The following is a 17955-nucleotide window of genomic DNA, read 5'->3' on the forward strand; positions in this document are numbered from 1 at the left end:
TGCCGGTCCAAGAGAGAGGCACTGGTGCTGTCCTGAGAAGGTTCGTGGTCCCTCTTGACTGCCCATGCGCGCGAGGCTGTGTAGGCATAGCCTCGAGAGTGCCAGCAGCCAATCTGAGGCAGTTTGTGACGCGCATTGCGTCAGAAGCGTGCACGCAGCTGGAAGGACACCTTCCTACTGGCCGTACGATCAGGTCGTCACTGAATGCTTGATACTAAGGCCGCGAGCTATGCAGGTGATGAATTGTGCAGCATGGCACGGTCAGCAGCGCCGACAGGCTGTCGCAAGGCGTGATAGCATGGCCGCAAGTAACGCCGAGTTCCCATGAAAACAAGTGAAAATTTGCGCAAAAAAAAGAAAAAAATCCGAAAAAAATCGGCGCCTGCGGCGGGCCATGGGACCCCATCGCCCCCCCGCATGGATACCCTCTAGGGCCCCCGCGCCCCCCCAGAGCATGACATGCGCATGCACATGCACATGCACATGCACTTGCACATGTTGTGCATGTGTGCGAGTTGTGTGTATCGGATCGTGTATGTGTGAAGATGTGTGCAAGTGTGCGCTGCCACCTGCTAGTGCTGCATGCAACTCGACGTCTCGCGAGGCAGAGCGGAGCGGGGTCTCTGGCCGCCTGGCCTGAGCTCGACGAGCGGCAGGAGGGCGCGGGACACTACTCACTAGTTTCACTAGCACACTCTCAAAGCATACACCGACACTCCACAGATTCCTGATCTACGGCTCTGATTTAGGAGCGTTCCACAACACAACACAGATCAATGTTCAGAGACGCCATTCCTTGCTCACAGTCTCAGGCAGTCTCTCAGGGACCCTCACTGAATCTTACCACACAACGATAACCTCTAGGCCTAAGAGCGCGACACACCGCCGCAGCTCAAAGCCGCCGCCGCGTGCCCATCAAGCCGTATGTCTCCTCACACGTCGCCCTGGAGCTTCATCGCGATAACGCCCACCGCCATCGCGGCAACGCCCGCCGCCGCCAGCGCGACAGCAATCGCTGCGCAGGCAGCAAGGGACTGGCGCCGTTGGCGGCGGCGGCGGAGCACGGCTGCCGCGTCCCAGCTCGAAGCCGGCCAGAAGCGGAGCCCCACCGACTCGTACGCCGCCTCCACACGCACAGCGCCGTCCGGGTCGTCCTTCATGACCCGCTCGAGTGTGCCTGCCATGTGCAAGCTCGCGCCGCGCAACATGCCAGCGGTCCGCTTGGACGGCCGGACGAAGTAGCCCGGCGGCTGGGAGCCGATGTCGCGCACAGTGGCGTGCGCGGGCGAGTCGGCGGGCTCCGGGCAGACGGCGTCGCCGACGGCCACGACGCCGCCCTGCAGCACCTCGCAGGACACGCCGGAGACGTCGAAGATGGCCTCAAGCTGGCGAGAGGGGAGGGGGGACTTTGCGCGTGAGGCTCGCGCGTGGGCGGGTGGCGTGTGGAGGAGCGAGCAGGCTACGAAGCGTGGCTCGTGCGGCTCCACTTCTATTGTGGCTGCACTCACGCGCCTGCCCCTGCCTCCCGCAGAGCCGCTCGTTGTACATGCAAGGCACGCAGTGGCGGTGCACAAACACAACACCACTGCCGAGGCGGAGTGCCGAGCCCTGCGCCATCAGAAGCTGCTCGCCGGTGATGCCTCGGACGACGATGTTTCGCCGGAACTCTCCGAACGATGCCGAGGTCGGCGGCAGGCCCGCCCGCTCGAGCGCACTCTCGATGCCGTCGGCAGAGATGATCGTCAGCTGGCGCCCAGGCTCGCGAGTACCGGGCTCCCGCGATGAGAACTTGAGCGCCGAGTAGGAGCCAAGCTTTGTCGCGTAGCGGTCGCCATCGATCCCCTTGCCCGCAAGCAGCGTGACCTGATCGCACGAGACCATCGGCGCCGCTGAGCGAGACGCGGTGAAGAGGCCCACAACCTCGCCCGAGGCGGACTCCGTGAATTTCTTTGCCAGGCGGGGAGAGCGGCGAGCCATGGGGAGTTTTGAGTGGGGGGTGCGGGGGGGGGGGACGGCGTCTCTCTGCTTCAGTAAAGAATTCTTCACTCGCCCTCTCACAGCACACTGGCACGACAAGGGCGCGGACTGGCGCGGACTGGCACACACACCGGCTCACCACCGGAGCCGTAAAGAAAGAAAAAAAACGAAGCAAACAAAACGCTCCTAGGACCTAGCGCTGCGAGCCTGTCGTGTCCCTTGTCAGGAGCAGGAGAGTCCCACCTGTGCCCCTGGTCGTCCTTCCAAAATCCTGCTCGTGCAGGTGTGGACCAGTGGACCCTGTCCTCCCCCATCCCCCTCGTTTGGGGTTGTCTGTGTTCTTTCTTTCTTTTTCCTAGCCCTCCTCCCCACCCAAGCGCAGTGCGAGTGTGTAGAGCCTCATGTCGCACGCCGCGGCGTCGTCCAGCCGCGCCACCAGCGCCTCGCGCAATCGACTCTGGCGGCGCAGCGCCTCGCAGGAGTGAAACTGGCGGGCGAGGTGCACATCGCTCCCGCAAGTGTGAGGGTTATTCGCCCTGTGTGCGTCGGACGACATCAGGTGCGGCAGCGAGTGGTTAGACCGCCAGCCAAAAGCGTCCATCACCTTCCGCAGCAGATCGCCCAGCCTGCTGGTCGTCCCCACCAAGTCGAAGCCCTGCAGCGCGCCGCTCGCGGCACGCGCGATGCAAGCGTCGCAAGCAAACGGTAGCGGCGCTTCCGTGGCCTCCCGCCCGGCAAGCTCTGGCGCTCCGAGGCACTCAAAGTGTCGCTGGCGCGTCTCGGGTGGGCAGGCGGCAGCGGCGAGGCCACAAGTTGAAGAGCGCGACTCGGCGCGCACGCCGGTGGCCTCGCTGCGTTGAAGCAGCGGCGCGCCCAATATCCGAGTCTGAATCCCCGAGGCGAGAGGAAGGTACTTTGCCAGCGATAGTATCGCCCGCGAACGGCGCGCCGCGCCGCCGCCGCCATTGCCGCCGCCGCCGCCGCACCGTGCTGGTGATTGTGAGCCTGCCCGCGGCCGGCGGCAGCCCGTGCGGATCTCCCAGTCCACCACCGGCTCGGTGAATGGAACAAACCAGCGGTACCTGCGGGTCTGACGCGCTGATGAGCGCGTCTGGGGCGGAGGTATGGGCGGGGCGAGGAGAAAGAGTGTCGATGAAGATCGGGACCGGCGCCAGACGAGGCGAGAGGTTGCCCGGTGTGAGGCTCGGGCAGGGAGGGGTCGGGCGCCAGGAAAGGATGTGGGCTGACGGCTCGCGAACGACGGTTATCGCCAGCAGCTTCCCCCCGGCAGCACGATAGCGACGGCGCAGGGCTGGAAGCTTTGGAGCGAGCCGCTGCAGAAAGACCGCCTAGCCAGCACGATTGTGGGCGGGTCGGAGAGCTCGGCCGCAGCTCACCGTACGGCTGGGTTGCTAGTCCAATAGCCTGCATTTGTGGCATGTGGAACTCGGCGATCACGGTCGTCTCTCGCCAGGCAGGCGTCGGCCCCTCTCTTGCCGAATCCCACGCCGACCCTGGGAAGAGCTTTTGATGGAGTGCGAGGAAGAGCAACGGGCGCCACGCATCTCGGAGCCACAAAGCAGTCGGCGTCAGCTTCTGCAGCCATGCCTGAGGAGCATCAAAATCAAGCCGTCACTCCGAGCGATACCGTGCGCATACAGTCTAAACGATCCCATGCCAACCATCTCATGCGATAGCTGCAATGCGAGCAAGCGCGTGATGCGTGGGTGTCGCAGCATGGTCCATCTAGAGCTCCACAATGACAGATGTGCCGCCGGTCTTTGCCATGTGGAAGAAGATGAGGGCACGCGGAGTTTTGTTGCTGGGCAGATGTCGCGCAAGCGCGGGTAGTCGCTCGCGCGCCAGCATGGTGGACTTGACAAACATAAGAACAACTAGTGTGGGACCTGCCGCGTTACCCGCCTCTGTTGTTCGGGGCAGTGAGAGACGCAGGATCTGCACGCGAAGTGGGCTCCACTCCGCATTTGCATTTTGGTTTTGGGTGTCGGAGATCATCCATCGCAAGCATTGCTAAAAATCTCTCTCTCGCAAGCACTCATCAGTCAGCTCGGATGGATGGCCCAGGGCCGGCGGCGGTGAAGGCGTCCGTCGATGAAGGGATGTCGTCGAGGGAGCCATCGTCCTCCGCAAACGGTGCACCAGTCCAGTTGTCGGAGTTCGAGATCGCAGTCGCCCGTCGACGAACTCACGGAATGTGAGCGACTTGGTGCACGCTGGGTAGAGCATCATGGCCCGCATCTTATCCTGGGCGAGGAAGTCGCCCAGGGACCAGCTGTTGGCGTCGCCGTTTTGATCGAGCTGCATCCAAAAGGTGCATGGTTTCGTAGTCAAGCGTAAACGCCCAGGAGTTGGTGCCTGGGTGACTTGCTGATGAGAGCGCCTTCCAGGCGGGCAGTCGTGCCCCTCACCTACGGTCATACGGCGGCGTCAGAGGGGGGGAAGGGGCGCGAAGCGTGAACATGGAGGCAAGCAGGTGGTGGGCACCTGGCCAAAGCCGGCGACCTCAAAGTTGTCGTGATATCGCTGAGCGTGAGAGGGACCGGATCGGCAGCAGCACGGGAGGAGTCAGCGGCCGGAGAGGCCGGAGAGCCATCCGACGGAGGCCGGTCGTGCATCGGCGCGTCGGCCGTAGGGGCCGTAGGGGCGGCATCCGTCGCTGCGGGTCGCTGCGGGCCGACGATTGTGGACTGATCGATCGTCGGCGGGCGGATTTCGGCTGGGACGTTCTACGGTTAAACCAAGAGCGTCGGCGCCGACACGAGAGACTTATAAGGGTAGACGGAAGAAACGCTGCTGATTGGCACTGTGCACACTCAGCGTAGACGAAAACATCCTTGAGATTTCACACCCGACCGCATCTGGGCAGCTCCCCTCCCCGCCCGCAGCGAGGTTTCAAAGAGCCACGGGGGGCATCTTTGCGCGCGTCCTCACAAACACCCAGAGGCTCTCTAGCCCGTAACCCGATCCCAATCGTCCGGCCTCTGGGTGCGCTTCTTAGCTCCCCGGCCCTGGGCGTGCGGCTACTGACTGCACTCCAAGTGCTCCAAGTGCGCCGCACTGACCATCGGACATAGAGAACGGTGATACTGCCCGACCACGGCGATGCGGACGGCGGAGGCTGGCCGCGAGTCGTTCTGGCGCCCACTGGTCGCCTTGGCTCTCCCCGGCCTGCTGCTCCTGGTTGTTTCTTTGGCCGTGCTCGCTCCCGCGCATGGTAAGAGGATATGGGGTGACCCTTGGTGGGATATTGGCTATCAAGGGCCAGGATTGCAGTCGCCCGCGGAGGTCCCTGACAGCCTGGGCAGCCTGGGCTTTATCGGTGTGGGCGTGACATATCTCGGTTCGTACATGCACACGATGTTCGCAGAGTGTGCCGCCGAGAGCACTCTCTTCAAGGAGGCAATGTACTCAGCACCCCTGCCCCGCCCTCCGGACGCAAAACCTCGCCAGCCGTTGGCCTTGGTCGTGAGCGGTGGGGGCTTCCGCACCATGACGGCCGGCATCGCCTATGCTCGCTCGCTCTCCTTTGCATTTGAGGCGCTGGGCGGGCAGCTCGGGTGGGACGACATCACGCACCTCGCCGGCAACTCGGGTGGGCAGTGGTTTGCGACCCAACTAGCCTTTTCGCGCCAGTTCTTCCTCGAGCTCACGCGGCGCGACGCCAACGGAAGATATGTCAGCCTAGGTCACTTCTTCGACTTGTGGGGCTTGAATTACGCAAAAGGCATGTACACGGGAGACACGCCCTCCTTTGACCTTTACGACCGCTGCGCTGGCTCCCGAGTCACCTCCAAAGTCATCGGTTTGGTTCTCGGCGCGATTGCGTGGGGACTTGAGCTGGCTCACTTCCCAGCGTACAACTGGCAATCGTATATTGACCATATGCTCCATTGTAGCATTCCCGACTACGAGTCGCTTACGTTTGACGACCTGCGGCCGGGACTGCCGGAAGCGGCCCTCGTCGAGCAGCTTGCCCTTCCGCCCGACACCTGGGTGGGGAAGGACGCCGACGTTGAGCGAGTGGACGTGGAGCTGCCGCAAGGGGTCCCTGCAGACGCAACACTGCCGCTCGCGCACATCGCCAAGGCTCGCTCGTCGCAGGGTGGCTACGACGGCTTCTTCGCGCCCGCTTTAGGTGCCGGTCCCACTTTGCAAAAGCAACCCTACACCTGCGACTGCGGGTGGACTTGGTGGACCAACTGTCCGACGGAGAGGTCGATGCTGTGGCACGCCAGAGATGACGGGTCGCCGTGCTACTCCCACTGTTGCAACCCCACCCCAAATCGGCCTCGGCCCCTTAGCCTGCGCACGCGCTTCAGCAACAGCTCGACGACGAGCCTGAGCGTCGTGGCGGCGATGTCGTCGGCGGCTGCCGGTCTGACCAGCTCGCCGACTATCGCAAAGAACGCCCTTCACACGGTCTTGGGGGCGATGGGGCCCAAGACACGGGACGCCCTGGTGACCGCCATGGCCGACGAGGCCGACTCGCTGGCATCGCCAGCAGACGTGGCAGAGGCGAGTACGAAAATATCAAAGGCAGAGGTGCGGGGCTTCGATTGGACGCTCGACAAGATGGACGAGTTTATCGACACGTGCACGCCGTTTGGGCTGCAGACTCTCGGCGTTGGCCTCGATTTGGAGTGGGAGAACCAGCCACCGCTGCCGGAGGAGGACAAGCGGGCGTGGTCGCCACCGTACCGCGGCATCGATGGCGTCTACGTCGACAATACCGCCATGATTATGACTCTTGCCAATATGATTTACGACTGTGAGCACGACGTGACGGTCGACTGCCGCGACAGGAAGCTGGATCTGGTGCTCATCAACGATGACGACTCCTCGCAGCCGAGCACCAATGCGATCGGGCCGATGTTTCGGGACTACGGCGTGCCGGTGGGGTCGTTTGAGCCGTCCGGAATGTTCACCTCTGTTCCGTCGCGCAGAATCTTTGCGGAGGACTACCCCTCGCCGGAGCGCTGGACGCGCTACTTCACGCCCGGGGCGGATACCCATCCCTTCAAGGACTTCCAGCCCTCCCGCCTGCCTGCCGAGATCATCTCGGGCCTAGCAAACGGCCGCCTTGCCGAGTCCTTCGGGGTCTTTGCCGAATCGACCTTGGCTGCAGCGATGGCCAAGACGGGTGCCAAAGCGAATGACGTCTACAATTCAGCAGCAAACGTGATTAACCTACTCGCTAAGGTGAACCGGTCCAATGAAGGGGGCGAAGCGGCCGCCGCAGAGGTGGTCTCGAGATACCCAGGGTCGAACTTTACCCAGGGAGAGTTCACGACGATTGACAACCCGCGGTGGGGCGTCAAGGCCGGGTACACCGTCAACTTGCTCATCTTTTGCATATCCTATCCGAGCGATCCACTGCTGCGAGGGGGAATGGGTACGGACAACGACCCGCTCATCCTCGGCCCGCTCACGGCCGCCGCCTTCTTCCGCACGCTGTACGAGCCGATCGCAAGAGACGAGATTGAACACGCGACCCCGCACCTGACAGCCTGGCTCCGCAAGCGCGCGAAAGAGCGAAATCTAAAAGCGTCGAAGGGCTGGGCGTGAGAAGATGGGAATTTTTAAGCCTGAAATCGAGCTGACTTTCTTTTTCTTCATTATGTTTGCTTAGTGAAAAGCGAAACCTCTCGGCGCTCTCCGGGGGGACGCGCTCGACTACCTAGTCTGTCCTGGCCCGTACGACTGTACTGCCCGCGGAAGCTGACAATGGAATACCGAACGTTAGTTATCTTCTCTGGTCTCATCTTTGCGTACTCCAACGTGAGCGGCGCCCTTGCATCGCATCCGGTGAACGGTGCTCTGGTGTTTGTGGTGGTTGGTGTTTGCCTCGGCCCGGTCGTGCTCGGCTGGTGTGCAGCTCATAGATAGCTGAATAGTAGTGTGCATCTCATAGATGACTGAATAGTAGTGTGCATCTCATAGATGACTGAATAGCAGTTGTGAGCCTAGTGTAAGAACGCGCATGCTGGCAGGCTCGACTTTTCTATCGGCGACGAAGCGGTTCGCGAGGGGCTGAGCCTGGTTGCAGAGGTGACGCTCGCACTGGTGAGTGCTGGCTTTCACGATAGTGGGCGCGTTCAAGCATTAACCCTTCACCTCCTTTCTCCCCTGTAGGTTCTGTTCAGCGACGCAGCGAGCGCCAACCTACTCGTGCTCCGCCATTCGTACAGGCTGCCTGTCCGGCTGCTTTTGGTAGGGCTTCCGCTCACAATCATCCTCGGAGCAGGAGTCGGTTACCTCCTATTTGGTGACACTCTCTCGCCGCTGGAGGTTTTCGTCCTGGCAACCATGCTTGCGCCCACCGATGCTGCACTGGGGAAGGCAGTGGTCACTGACAGCCGCGTGCCATCCTACATTCGAGAGGTTGGCTGCCTTCCGTCATCTTTACACGCGTGTGGCCCGTTTCAGCGCCTCCTGGCTGTTACAGGCGCTCAACCTCGAGAGCGGCTTGAATGACGGGATATGCGTGCCGGTGCTCTTCATCTTCCTCGCGCTCGTCAGCCCGGAGCGTGAGGAGCACGGCCGCCCTGCGGACCTCGCCCTGCGGCTGACTGCGGAGGCGATTGGTATCGGCGCTGTCGTCGCCGTGGCCATCACCGGGCCCGCCGTCTGGCTCTTCGAGCGGTGTGAATCGCGGCAGTGGGTCGGGGAGAGCTGGGAGGAGGCCGCGGTGCCGTCGTTGGCGGTAGCTTGCTTTGCCAGCGCTCAGTGGTTTGGAGGGAGCGGCTTCATCTCGTGCTTCATCGGCGGATTGTTGTTTGGTCGGCTCATCCCTCTGCCCGAGCACAAGGCACGGCTTCTCGAGGCAGCGGAGAGCGCAGGCGACGTCTTGGCCCTCGTGACATGGGTCCTTTTCGGCGCGGTGCTCATTGACGACAGCATGGCAGAGGTCACCTCGTGGCAAGTCGTTGCCTACGCTCTGCTCAGCCTGACCGTTGTGCGTATCTTGCCTGTCGTTGTCGCTCTCTCGGGGACACGGCTGAAGACTAACGAGAAGATATTCATTGGCTGGTTCGGCCCCCGCGGGCTTGCAAGCGTTGTCTTTACCATCCTCGTGATGGACGAGAGGGACCTACCAGGAGGCAAAACTATTGTCATGACAACGGCATTACTCTACGGCTGAGAAGGGGGGGCACGGTCTCACCCGATCGCGCTTTCACTTGCGCTCTCCTTGAACAGGTGGTTGCTGTTGCATGCTCTGTGCTCTTGCACGGAATGAGTGCCAATCCCCTCGTCGCTGCGCTCGAGGCGAGTCTCCGGGACAAGCACCAGCGGGGCGTTGCCGGCGCAAAAACCGACGCAGGACCAGTAGCTAGCCCAGAGGCGCGCCCCAGGCCGTACTCCTACTCACTGCAGGATGCACGCCTCTCGAGTGGGAAGAGTAGCATGCGATGAGAGAGAACACACACACATGGACAGAGTCAGAGAGTTTGTTTCCCCCTTTTGTAATAGACGCGGCTGGTATCACTTGTGTCTATCAGCGTCTCCGACTCCGTCTGTCGCACCAAATAATAGAGCGCTCTCTAATCTCACAGTCACACGTCTCTCTGTCCAGACCAGGTCGAGACTCTATAATAGTGTTGATCGAATCGAGTCGAGGTCTGCCGTAGCTAGAGTAGTGTTACACGTGTTCATCGCTCGCCAACGGGGCAGCACGTGCGGACTGGCAGCGTGAGGTCCTCCGGCTCGCCCGGCAGCGCACACGAGGCGACTTGCACGCATGCGAACGGGCCGTAAAATTCGCCATCCACGAGGAGCGAAAAGCGCTCCCCGGCCGCCGCCGCCGCCGCCGCTGGCCCGGACAGCCGCTGTCGTGGATCGGCATTCGCCGCGGCCGCCGAGGGGAGACCCGCCGTGATTGTCGCCGCTCGCACGTAGCGTGGAGGTGCGTCCGCGTGGCGGCTGCCGCGGCCGCCGGTGCTGCAGCGGAAGAGGAGTCTGGGCGAGGTCGCCGGCTCGTGCGGCGCGGTCGAGAAGTTTTCAAAGCTGAGAGCGGAGAAGCGGCCGGCCATCGGGAGGCCGGGCGTGTGCACCTCGCCCCGAGGGTCGCTCAGCGAGAGGGCGAGGGTCAGGCCGACGCCGTTCGCCACGGACTGCTCCGAGGGCTCGGCCGAGGCCGACGCGCCGCCGAGCACCTCCACGCTGCACGCGAAGGCGATCGTCACGAAGGGCGGCGAGCCTGTCCTCGCGGGCGGCGCGAGCCAGCAGCGAGCCTCGAAGACGGCGAGCTCGAGAGTGTGGCCCGCGTGGCGAAAGTACTGCTCGGCCAGAACGCTCCTCCACGGGTCAGCCGGCGGCGGGGTCGGGGGCGGCGACGGGGGCGCCCCGCCCGCGTCCGCGCGAGGCAGGGTGAGCTGAGGCGCGGTCGGCTGCCCGAGGGCAAGCGGCGCGAAGACGTGCTTGCGGTACCCGCCGTCGCGCGCGCTCAAGTACTGCGCGAGCGTGCTCGACTCCTCGACGGGGACGAGGTAGAAGCGCCACTCGACCAGCGCGCACAGGTCGGGGTAGGCGCCGCGCAGCACGACGTACGCCTGGAGGAGGGCGTGCAGCGCGCCGTCCCCGCCCACCGCCGCCACGCGGAGAGGCGGCGCCGGCTGGCCGGGCGGAGCGAGCTCGGCGAGCTGAGCGAGCCGCTCGTGCAGGGGGGGCAGCAGCGGGCTGTACAGGTACCGCCGCCCCGCCAACCGCTCCGCCGCCTCGCGCAGCTCGCGCGTGCGAGTGTATCTTGCGCTCCCGCCGGCGGAGCTCACCAGCGGCCGCAGCGCCAGAGGGGGAAGGTGCGGCTCCGGCGAGGTGGCGGCTCCGCTGCCGCCGACCACCGCCGCCGCGAGCTGCTGCACCGTCTCCTGCAGCTTTGCGCACTGCCTCTCCTTGACCGCCGTCCAGAGAGGGTCGCTCGGCGAGCCGTCGCCGGAAGCGAGCAGGGCCGCGTCCACCGCCGTCGCGGCGAGGCGCAGCACGTCCTCGCGGCTCTCGAGCGCGGAGCCGGAGGAAACGGCGGCAGAGCCGGAGGGGGCGGGCCGTCGCGAGTCGCCGCCGCGCGCGAGCGCGAGGAGCATCGAGCGGAGTGCCTCGCACACCGCCGCCTTGTGCTCCTCCTCGGTCGCCTCCCGAGGCAGCAGCAGCTCGCGCGCCGCCCGTGCCCAGTCCGAGGCGGGCCGCTCGTCGAAGGCGCAGTACACGGTGTGCCCCAGCGCGAGGAGGAGGGCGGCCTCGCTCTGGGCGCAAAGCGCCCTCCGCAGCCACCGCGCGTCCGCGTCGACGGCGAGCCACGCCCCACCCGCGGGCAGCGCAGCCTCGGCGTGGGTGGCCGAGAGGAGCTCGGCAGCCGCTGAGCCGGCTGGCTCGGGCCACAGCAGCAGGGCTTTGGCCGCCGATCGCAGTGCGGAGAGCCTCTCGCCGGAGAGGCGGTGCTGAGAGCGGACGAGGCTGCGCGCCAGAGCGAGCACCGCCAGCGCACGCTGCGGAGACAGCAGGGGCCCCAGCCGGAGGAGCCCGCAGATGGTCTTGACCATCGTCCCGATACGAAGGTCCGCCGTGCCGGGTCGAAGCAGAAACTGGGTGGCCAGCGCGCAGGAGTGGTCGTCGCTCTCGTCGTCGGTGGCCATACCGACGAGCGATGTCACGCTACTCGCCGCCTCTTTACAGCCCACCAACCCCAGCAGCGCAGAGGCGGGCTCGCCAAGAGAGCCGAGCGTCTTTGCGGCCCGAGCGAAGTCCTTGTGGTTGGGATCGATCGGTGCTCCGTACAGGACGAGCTGGGCCATCGTTGCCATCAGCGTGGCGCGAGAGACGTGGGACCGCGCTGACGCGCCGCCTTCTCCCTCTGCTGCAGGCGAGGCCGCGAGACGGTCGGCGAGGGCTACAAACAAGGCGGTCGCGGCCGCGCTCGAGGAGTTGGCCCGCTGCCAGAAGGAGTGGTAGGAAGCCAGGGTGGCGTGCGGCTCGATGTCTAGCGTCACCGCGCCGCGAGACTTTCCAAAGATGGTTGAGCGCATGGCGTCACTATGTGAGCACTTCTTGCTTGGCGACTTCCGGGGCTGGCGACCGACATTCGGACGTCCGTGAAAAAAGAAGAAACCCGGCCTTTTTTGTGTGAGCTGTGTGCGTGCCTACACAAAAGTGAAAAAGGCAATGCCTGGAGGCCACGTGATGTAGTGCTCATCGACCCTCTGAGTGGTCCTCTCGTTCCCCGCAAAACACTCCCCCCAGCCCCCTCAACGGCGTGGGGCGGCTGCCGCCCGACACCCGCCCCGGTCAGAAGAGGGGCGTGACGAGCCTCGCGACCGCCTCGTCCTCCACCTCCTCCACCGACCCGTGCTCCCACGCCGGCGGCGCGGGAGGGACGGGCGGCCCGCGCGCCTCCTCGCGCGCCGCCCTCGCCGCCGCCCGCCTGGCGATCTCGCCGACGGCTCGCGTCTCGTGCCGCCGCCGCGCCTCGGTCTCGACCGCCTGCAGAAGCTCGACCTTGGAGCGGTGGAGCAACCCGGCGCCTGCGCGGAAGTCCGCCGTCGCGGCGGCCGCGGCGCACGACTCGGCCTCCGCGCGCGCCGCCGCCGCCCAGCAGTCCGTCTCCTCGGCGGCACGGAGCTGCGCAAAGGTGAGCGACAGCGCGAGCGGCGACGCCTCGCGAAGCACCTGAGAGAGCGGGAGTGGGAGTGGGAGTGGGAGTGGGAGTGGGAGTGGGAGTGGGAGGGGAGCGGGAGGGGAGCGGGAGGGGAGGGGCACGTCCGGCGCGGGCGGGTCGGCGCGGGCGGGCCGGTGCTGGTCGGCGAGGGGGTGGGTGGGCGGGGCTCGCCTCGAGCGCGGCCTGGTGCCACTCCGTCCCTCCCTCCTCGAGGGCGCGCATCACCTCGGGGAGAGAGCCGCGCGAGAAGGCGGCCTCGACCTGCGGCGCGTAGTAGAGCGCGTGCTCCTCCCCCCACCCGCCCAGCGGAGGCAGCTCCACGCACGCGTCCGACAGCCGGCGAGACACGCGCCACAGCAGCCGCCGCTCGCCCTCTCCGCCGGCCGCAGCTCCGCCCTCTCCGCCGTCAGAGAAGCCCTCGCCGAGGGCGTCGGCGAGCTGCGGCAGCGCGTGCGCCTCGCAGAGGTGGGTCGCCAGCCCGAGCGCGTAGCACTCGGGCCCCGTCAGCGCCGCGCCCGTCAGCGCGAGGTAGCGGCCGAGCGCGTGCGGCAGCCGTGCCAGCCGGTGCGACGCGAGCGACTCCGGCGGGCAGCCGTGCGAGGGGCCGGGCAGGCAGAGGCGCGTCCGCTCCGTCGCGACGAAGAAGGGCGCGTGCAGCGCCGCGCCGACCGCCGAGCCGCACAGCACGCCGTCCAGAGCGACGACGGCCGGCGCCCACCCTCCTCCGTCGGACAAGGTGCCGAGCGAGCGCATGAGGTTGGCGAGCTCCTGGAAGTGCTTGGCGCGCGCCGCCGCGTCCATGCGCGCCACCTTCGCCATGTTGCTGCCCAGCGACCCGTGCTCCGCGCCGTCGGTACCCATGAGCACCGCGCTCTGTGTTGTCCGCGCTGCACGCGCCGCGGAGAGCTCGCCCAGCATATCGAGCACGCGCGGCCGCGAGAAGGAGTGGTCGCCCGCGCGGAGAACGACCGCCGCGCCGCAGGCCTGAGAGGCCGCCAGCTCGCGCAGCGTCGCAGCGGCGCGGAGCGAGGCGCGCGCCATAGGGGAGGATGTCGGAGTCTCTGAGAAAAAGCTGGTCTACATCCGGGCGGGATGGGAGGACGGCCCGCCGCCACCACACAGGGATTTTAAGGAGAGGAGTGTGGTGCTAGCCGTCGCCCACCCTAACCCTTGATCGTCTGCCTCTTTCTATCTCCCTTCGCAGTGCCTCGCCGATTCTCTCTCTCCCACACGAGCGACGCCGGTGTTCTTTTTCTCGCCGAGCTTTGAGCACTTGAGCACTGGATAGGGTCGATTCCGCATGGTACGGGACCCCTCGATCGTCTCACCCTCCCTCACTGGTGTGTTCAGGGGGGGGGGGGTCATAACAAACATTCCAGGATCGAGGTGCACGCCGCCGACCGAGGGACTTCGGAGGGGGTAGATCGGGCGGTGTCGTCCCCCTCTCCATCATCTCCTCGGGAGATGTCGTCCGGTGGTGGCGGTTGTGACCGCGATCGATCGAGCTACATACACACAAGGTACAAGAAGCTGCCGAGCCCAAATCACTGTGCGTCGTGATTTCTGGTTGGTCTTCAAAAATCTCTCTACATACAAGAGTCAAGAGGAGGTAGTTCAGCAAGATCTCTCTGACATTGGGTTGGTCTGGCGCACTACCTCACTGGGCCTGAGACCGCCGAGACATTTCCCTTCACCGTCTCGGGTTTATGTGGAGTCGAACCACCCCGGGATGAGCAAGCCCATCAAGTTATTTTCGTCAAAGTGGAGCTCGTGCGAGATGTTCAGCCGCCCGCACGTCGTCCCCCGCACGCTGCCGGATCCACAATATTGGTTGGGGACCCGTAGCATCACGCCCTTGGGCGCAGGCAATAATCCGACGTCCTGCTAGAATGCCGGCCCGAAGTATGTACCGCCATACAGCTGTATGCGGCCCTGGGATGACACGTCTTATAGCGCCGAGTGCCGATGCAGCGTGCTGAGCACATCGGGACGGAGAAACCCAGAAAGGCCCGCGCAAGTAGTAGACAAGGCGCGGCCGTCCAATGACCATCGCGGCAAAGGGGAGTCAAAGGATGCCACTGCTGTCTCCACGCTTGGTGGGCATGGTGGCCAATCCCAGCAGTGCACCAACCTTCCGCCAGCCGCGAGGCTGTAAGACCGTTGTCCACGTACTTCAGCCGCCCCACCGCCGCGGGACCTCCCCACGGCGATGCCCACCTTGCCCTCGTACTTTTGTCGAAGAGCAGCAGCGCTGAATCTGAGAACCTATATATTATCCTGAGTCGGAGCTTTGCAGTAAATTCTTTTTCTCTCCTCTTGGAGCGCTGCAGTGTACAGCTAGGACCGCGCCTGCGCAGTTTCGGGGTCGTGGCGGCGACGCGGGACACCCCGACGCGAGCGTGGGACGGCCCCTGGCCAATAGACTGGTTCCACAAAAGATTTAGCCACGTCAATCGTCATGGGGCCACACCAACGTCAGGGGCGGCCGAGGCCGCACTCCGTACTGAGAGAGTTCTTCTCTTCCGTACTGTACGAAAGTGTGAACACAGCTCACAGGTCGGAGCGGCAGCCCCTGACCGCACAGCGCCGCAGGCGCCTGATGATACATGTACATGCAGGAAGGTCCAGGTGATAGCGGCCCTGGATGGGCGATGCATACGCCTAGTTGAGCCGCAGGTCGCCCACCCACGTCCCGTTGCTCTGCGGTCGGATTTGTGACGCCGCCGCACCGTGCCGCGGCCGGGGGTCCTCGCTCGTCCGGAGGCCGAGGATGGCCGTGGCGGACCGGGACGAGCTCTGGGAAGCAAGGCGAAGTGTCAGTGTATATATTGTAGAGACAGACCATGTGCATAATATCTATGAGTCAAAGCTAAGCCAGGGGAGGCGATGCCGGGGCCGTCCAGCAGCTTGATGGTGCTTCGCCGTTGTGTGTCCCGGTCCGACCCGGACGGGCGGCCAGACAGTGGGAGAAAAACTCAGAGGAACGCCGACGCCGCTGTGATTCGACTTTTTACTTCAAACAAAAACAGTCGCACGTACCCGCGCGGTGCGGTGCGTGCGACTGTCTGGAGCGGATCCGCCAGAAACGTGTTCACAGACTTTAGGCCGCGACAGTAAGGGCCCCACCCGCCCTTCAACTCGCGAGGCGCGCCCAGGTCGGCCTCGCGGTCCCTCTTTGCTTCGCTGATCTTCCTGGACCTTGCAGACATGGCGAGCGGGGTGAACAAGTAGAGCCCAGTGTCCTCGTTGTCCATAGTTCGCGCTTGATTGATAGAAAGGCGAAGAACAGTCAGGCTCGGACTGGACACCAGCGCGGTATGGGTGGACGCGGGACAGATGATGACGACACGCACGAGCGACACACAGACACAAACAAGCTCACAATACACACAGCCAGCGGGCTGCCACACACCCTGAGTAGGCGTACACATCACTCAGGGCCACGTCCCCCCTGTCGCCCCCCCCAGCACTCCAAGGTGCCAAGGGAACAAACAACAGCACAACAACACAGACACAGGCGACAGGCGACAGGGGCGAACGTGTGTGTGAGACTAGAGCAGGCTTGCTCCGCCTCTAGCAATCTCGTCGCCGGCCGCAAGGCATGGACGAGACCGTGTGTGGGGACTTGTGATGTCTATCGCGCTGCGGAACCGGGGCCAGACCCCAAACCCCTCAGACTTGGTGTCGGAGAGTTGGTGCCCTTGAGGTGTCATCTCGCCCTCGGCTCATCTCGGCTCATCGGTGTGCGAGGGGCGTTAGGCTTGAGGCCAGCCTGCGGCCACGTGCGACTGTGCAGCTATAGCATGTTCGTGCTATTGGCCTTAGCTGCCAGTACCGTGCCCACGGGAGCTCGCCTCGAGGCTGGGCTGCTGCAGGCAGAGCCCGTTGCCAAGGAGCGCAGCCTGCGCGGCGGCATGGCCAAGCGGTGGCCCATCCTCGCTCGGAGGGTGGACCTCTCCCACGGTGAGCGCTACACCTCGACCGACTGGCTCACCAACTTCTTGTCAATTCCCCGCTCGCACGTCCTCGAGCGTATTGGGCCTCACCTTTGGTCCCAGACCGGGCTCTGCGCCCTCGTCGTTCTGCTTCACCGGCACGGCCTCCGCTTTCCCACGGGGTCGGCGATGCCACACACGCTCCTTGGCGGCTTCCTCTCGCTGCTCCTAGCCTTCCGCACCAACATGGCTTACAACCGCTTCTACGCCGGCCGCCTCAACTGGGGCGTCGTCAAGAACTCGTGCAGCGACTTGGCGCTGTACGCCGTGACGCACGTGCGGCCCCGCAGCCCCGCCCTCGCGGAGCGGCTGCTCGCGCTGGTCGCCTCCTTCCCACCGGCGCTCGCCTGCCGCTGCTGCTGCGACGAGTCGTCCGCCAAGCTGCCGCTGTCACAGCGGCAGGCGCTGTCGGGCGCCATGGAGACCGCCGCACCGTCCGCCGCTCTAGCCCTCTGCCTCAAGCTCCGGCGCCGCCAGACGCTCGAGGCAGCCCGCCTCCCGCCGCGCCTCCTCGCGCGTGAGGCTTGCGCTCTGCTCACAGGCACGCGCTCGCTGACGTCTCGCGGCGCGGCAGGCTTGTCCCGCACGCGAGCTCCGCCGCCGCCGTCGTCGAGACGCAGGTCGAGGCGGAGATGCTGATGCAGGTGGCATCCCCCTCGTGTCATCTCCCTCCCCCCCTCCCTCCCTCTTGCCACGCCACGCCCAGCGCGCCGCGCCGCGCAGGCGTCGCGGCGCGTCGGCAGCCTCGTCGACGCGCTCGGCTCGTGCGAGAGCCTGCTGACGACGCCGGTGCCGCTCTCCTACTCGCGGCACACGAGCCGCTTCCTCACCATCTGGTGCGGCACGCTGCCCGTCGTCCTGGTGGACGCCCTCGGCTGGATGACCGTCCCCGCGGTCGCGTTCGTCTCGTGGTGCCTCTTCGGCATCGAGGAGATTGGCCACCTCATCGAGCAGCCCTTCCGGGACGAGGAGGCGCTCGCCTCGGCGCCCGCGCTCGTCTCCGCCCGCCGCCACTACTCGTACGGCCTCCCCGTGCGCCGGCTCGGCCGGCTCGCCTCGGAGCAGGTGCACGCGATCGCCGCTGCGCCGGCGCCGAGGTTCTAGCCCGCCAGTGTGCGCGCAGTGGAGCGCACCCTTGCGCCTCTCGCGCTGTGGGCGCCTATTTGATGATACAGTCATACACCGGTATCAGTACTCTTGTGTCTGTAGCCTACAGCTGAACCTGAACGCTGGAGTGGCCGCAGCTAGTCGTAGCAGCCAGTTTCGGGTGGCAGCGCGGGGTGGGGTGCACGTGGGGGATTGTGGGCAAAGGCACGT

At 65.1% G+C, this 17955-nt stretch overlaps 6 protein-coding genes across 6 annotated transcripts; 3 read left to right on the top strand and 3 right to left on the bottom strand.

Annotated features, from left to right (window-relative positions):
• Positions 1 to 932: 932 nt before the first annotated feature.
• On the bottom strand, positions 933 to 1977 carry EMIHUDRAFT_217995 (hypothetical protein; the record flags this gene model as incomplete). The annotated part of the gene is made up of 2 exons (XM_005760340.1): positions 933 to 1385; positions 1573 to 1977. The coding sequence occupies 2 exons, from the start codon at positions 1975 to 1977 to the stop codon at positions 933 to 935; spliced, it is 858 nt and encodes a 285-aa protein (XP_005760397.1).
• A 3123-nt stretch (positions 1978 to 5100) lies between these two features.
• Positions 5101 to 7563, top strand: EMIHUDRAFT_217997 (hypothetical protein; the record flags this gene model as incomplete). Its single annotated transcript, XM_005760341.1, has 1 exon — positions 5101 to 7563. One exon carries the CDS (start codon positions 5101 to 5103, stop codon positions 7561 to 7563), a length of 2463 nt encoding a protein of 820 aa, XP_005760398.1.
• A 159-nt stretch (positions 7564 to 7722) lies between these two features.
• EMIHUDRAFT_68376 (hypothetical protein) lies at positions 7723 to 9411 on the top strand (the record flags this gene model as incomplete). Its single annotated transcript, XM_005760342.1, has 5 exons — positions 7723 to 7865; positions 7989 to 8061; positions 8131 to 8379; positions 8444 to 9109; positions 9196 to 9411. The coding sequence occupies 5 exons, from the start codon at positions 7723 to 7725 to the stop codon at positions 9409 to 9411; spliced, it is 1347 nt and encodes a 448-aa protein (XP_005760399.1).
• A 236-nt stretch (positions 9412 to 9647) lies between these two features.
• EMIHUDRAFT_453233 (hypothetical protein) lies at positions 9648 to 12046 on the bottom strand (the record flags this gene model as incomplete). The annotated part of the gene is made up of 3 exons (XM_005760343.1): positions 10413 to 12046; positions 9866 to 10274; positions 9648 to 9727 (listed from the first exon to the last, which is right to left on the bottom strand). The coding sequence occupies exons 1-3, from the start codon at positions 12012 to 12014 to the stop codon at positions 9648 to 9650; spliced, it is 2091 nt and encodes a 696-aa protein (XP_005760400.1). The 5' UTR covers positions 12015 to 12046.
• Positions 12047 to 12273: 227 nt separating this feature from the next.
• Positions 12274 to 13684, bottom strand: EMIHUDRAFT_106318 (3-hydroxyisobutyryl-CoA hydrolase-like protein; the record flags this gene model as incomplete). The annotated part of the gene is made up of 2 exons (XM_005760344.1): positions 12274 to 12654; positions 12869 to 13684. The coding sequence occupies 2 exons, from the start codon at positions 13682 to 13684 to the stop codon at positions 12274 to 12276; spliced, it is 1197 nt and encodes a 398-aa protein (XP_005760401.1).
• A 2762-nt stretch (positions 13685 to 16446) lies between these two features.
• On the top strand, positions 16447 to 17742 carry EMIHUDRAFT_218002 (hypothetical protein; the record flags this gene model as incomplete). Its single annotated transcript, XM_005760345.1, has 3 exons — positions 16447 to 17072; positions 17180 to 17282; positions 17410 to 17742. 3 exons carry the CDS (start codon positions 16447 to 16449, stop codon positions 17740 to 17742), a joined length of 1062 nt encoding a protein of 353 aa, XP_005760402.1.
• Positions 17743 to 17955: the final 213 nt, after the last annotated feature.

This window comes from Emiliania huxleyi, assembly GCF_000372725.1.
Source record: "Emiliania huxleyi CCMP1516 unplaced genomic scaffold EMIHUscaffold_76, whole genome shotgun sequence".
NCBI lineage: Eukaryota > Haptophyta > Isochrysidales > Noelaerhabdaceae > Emiliania > Emiliania huxleyi.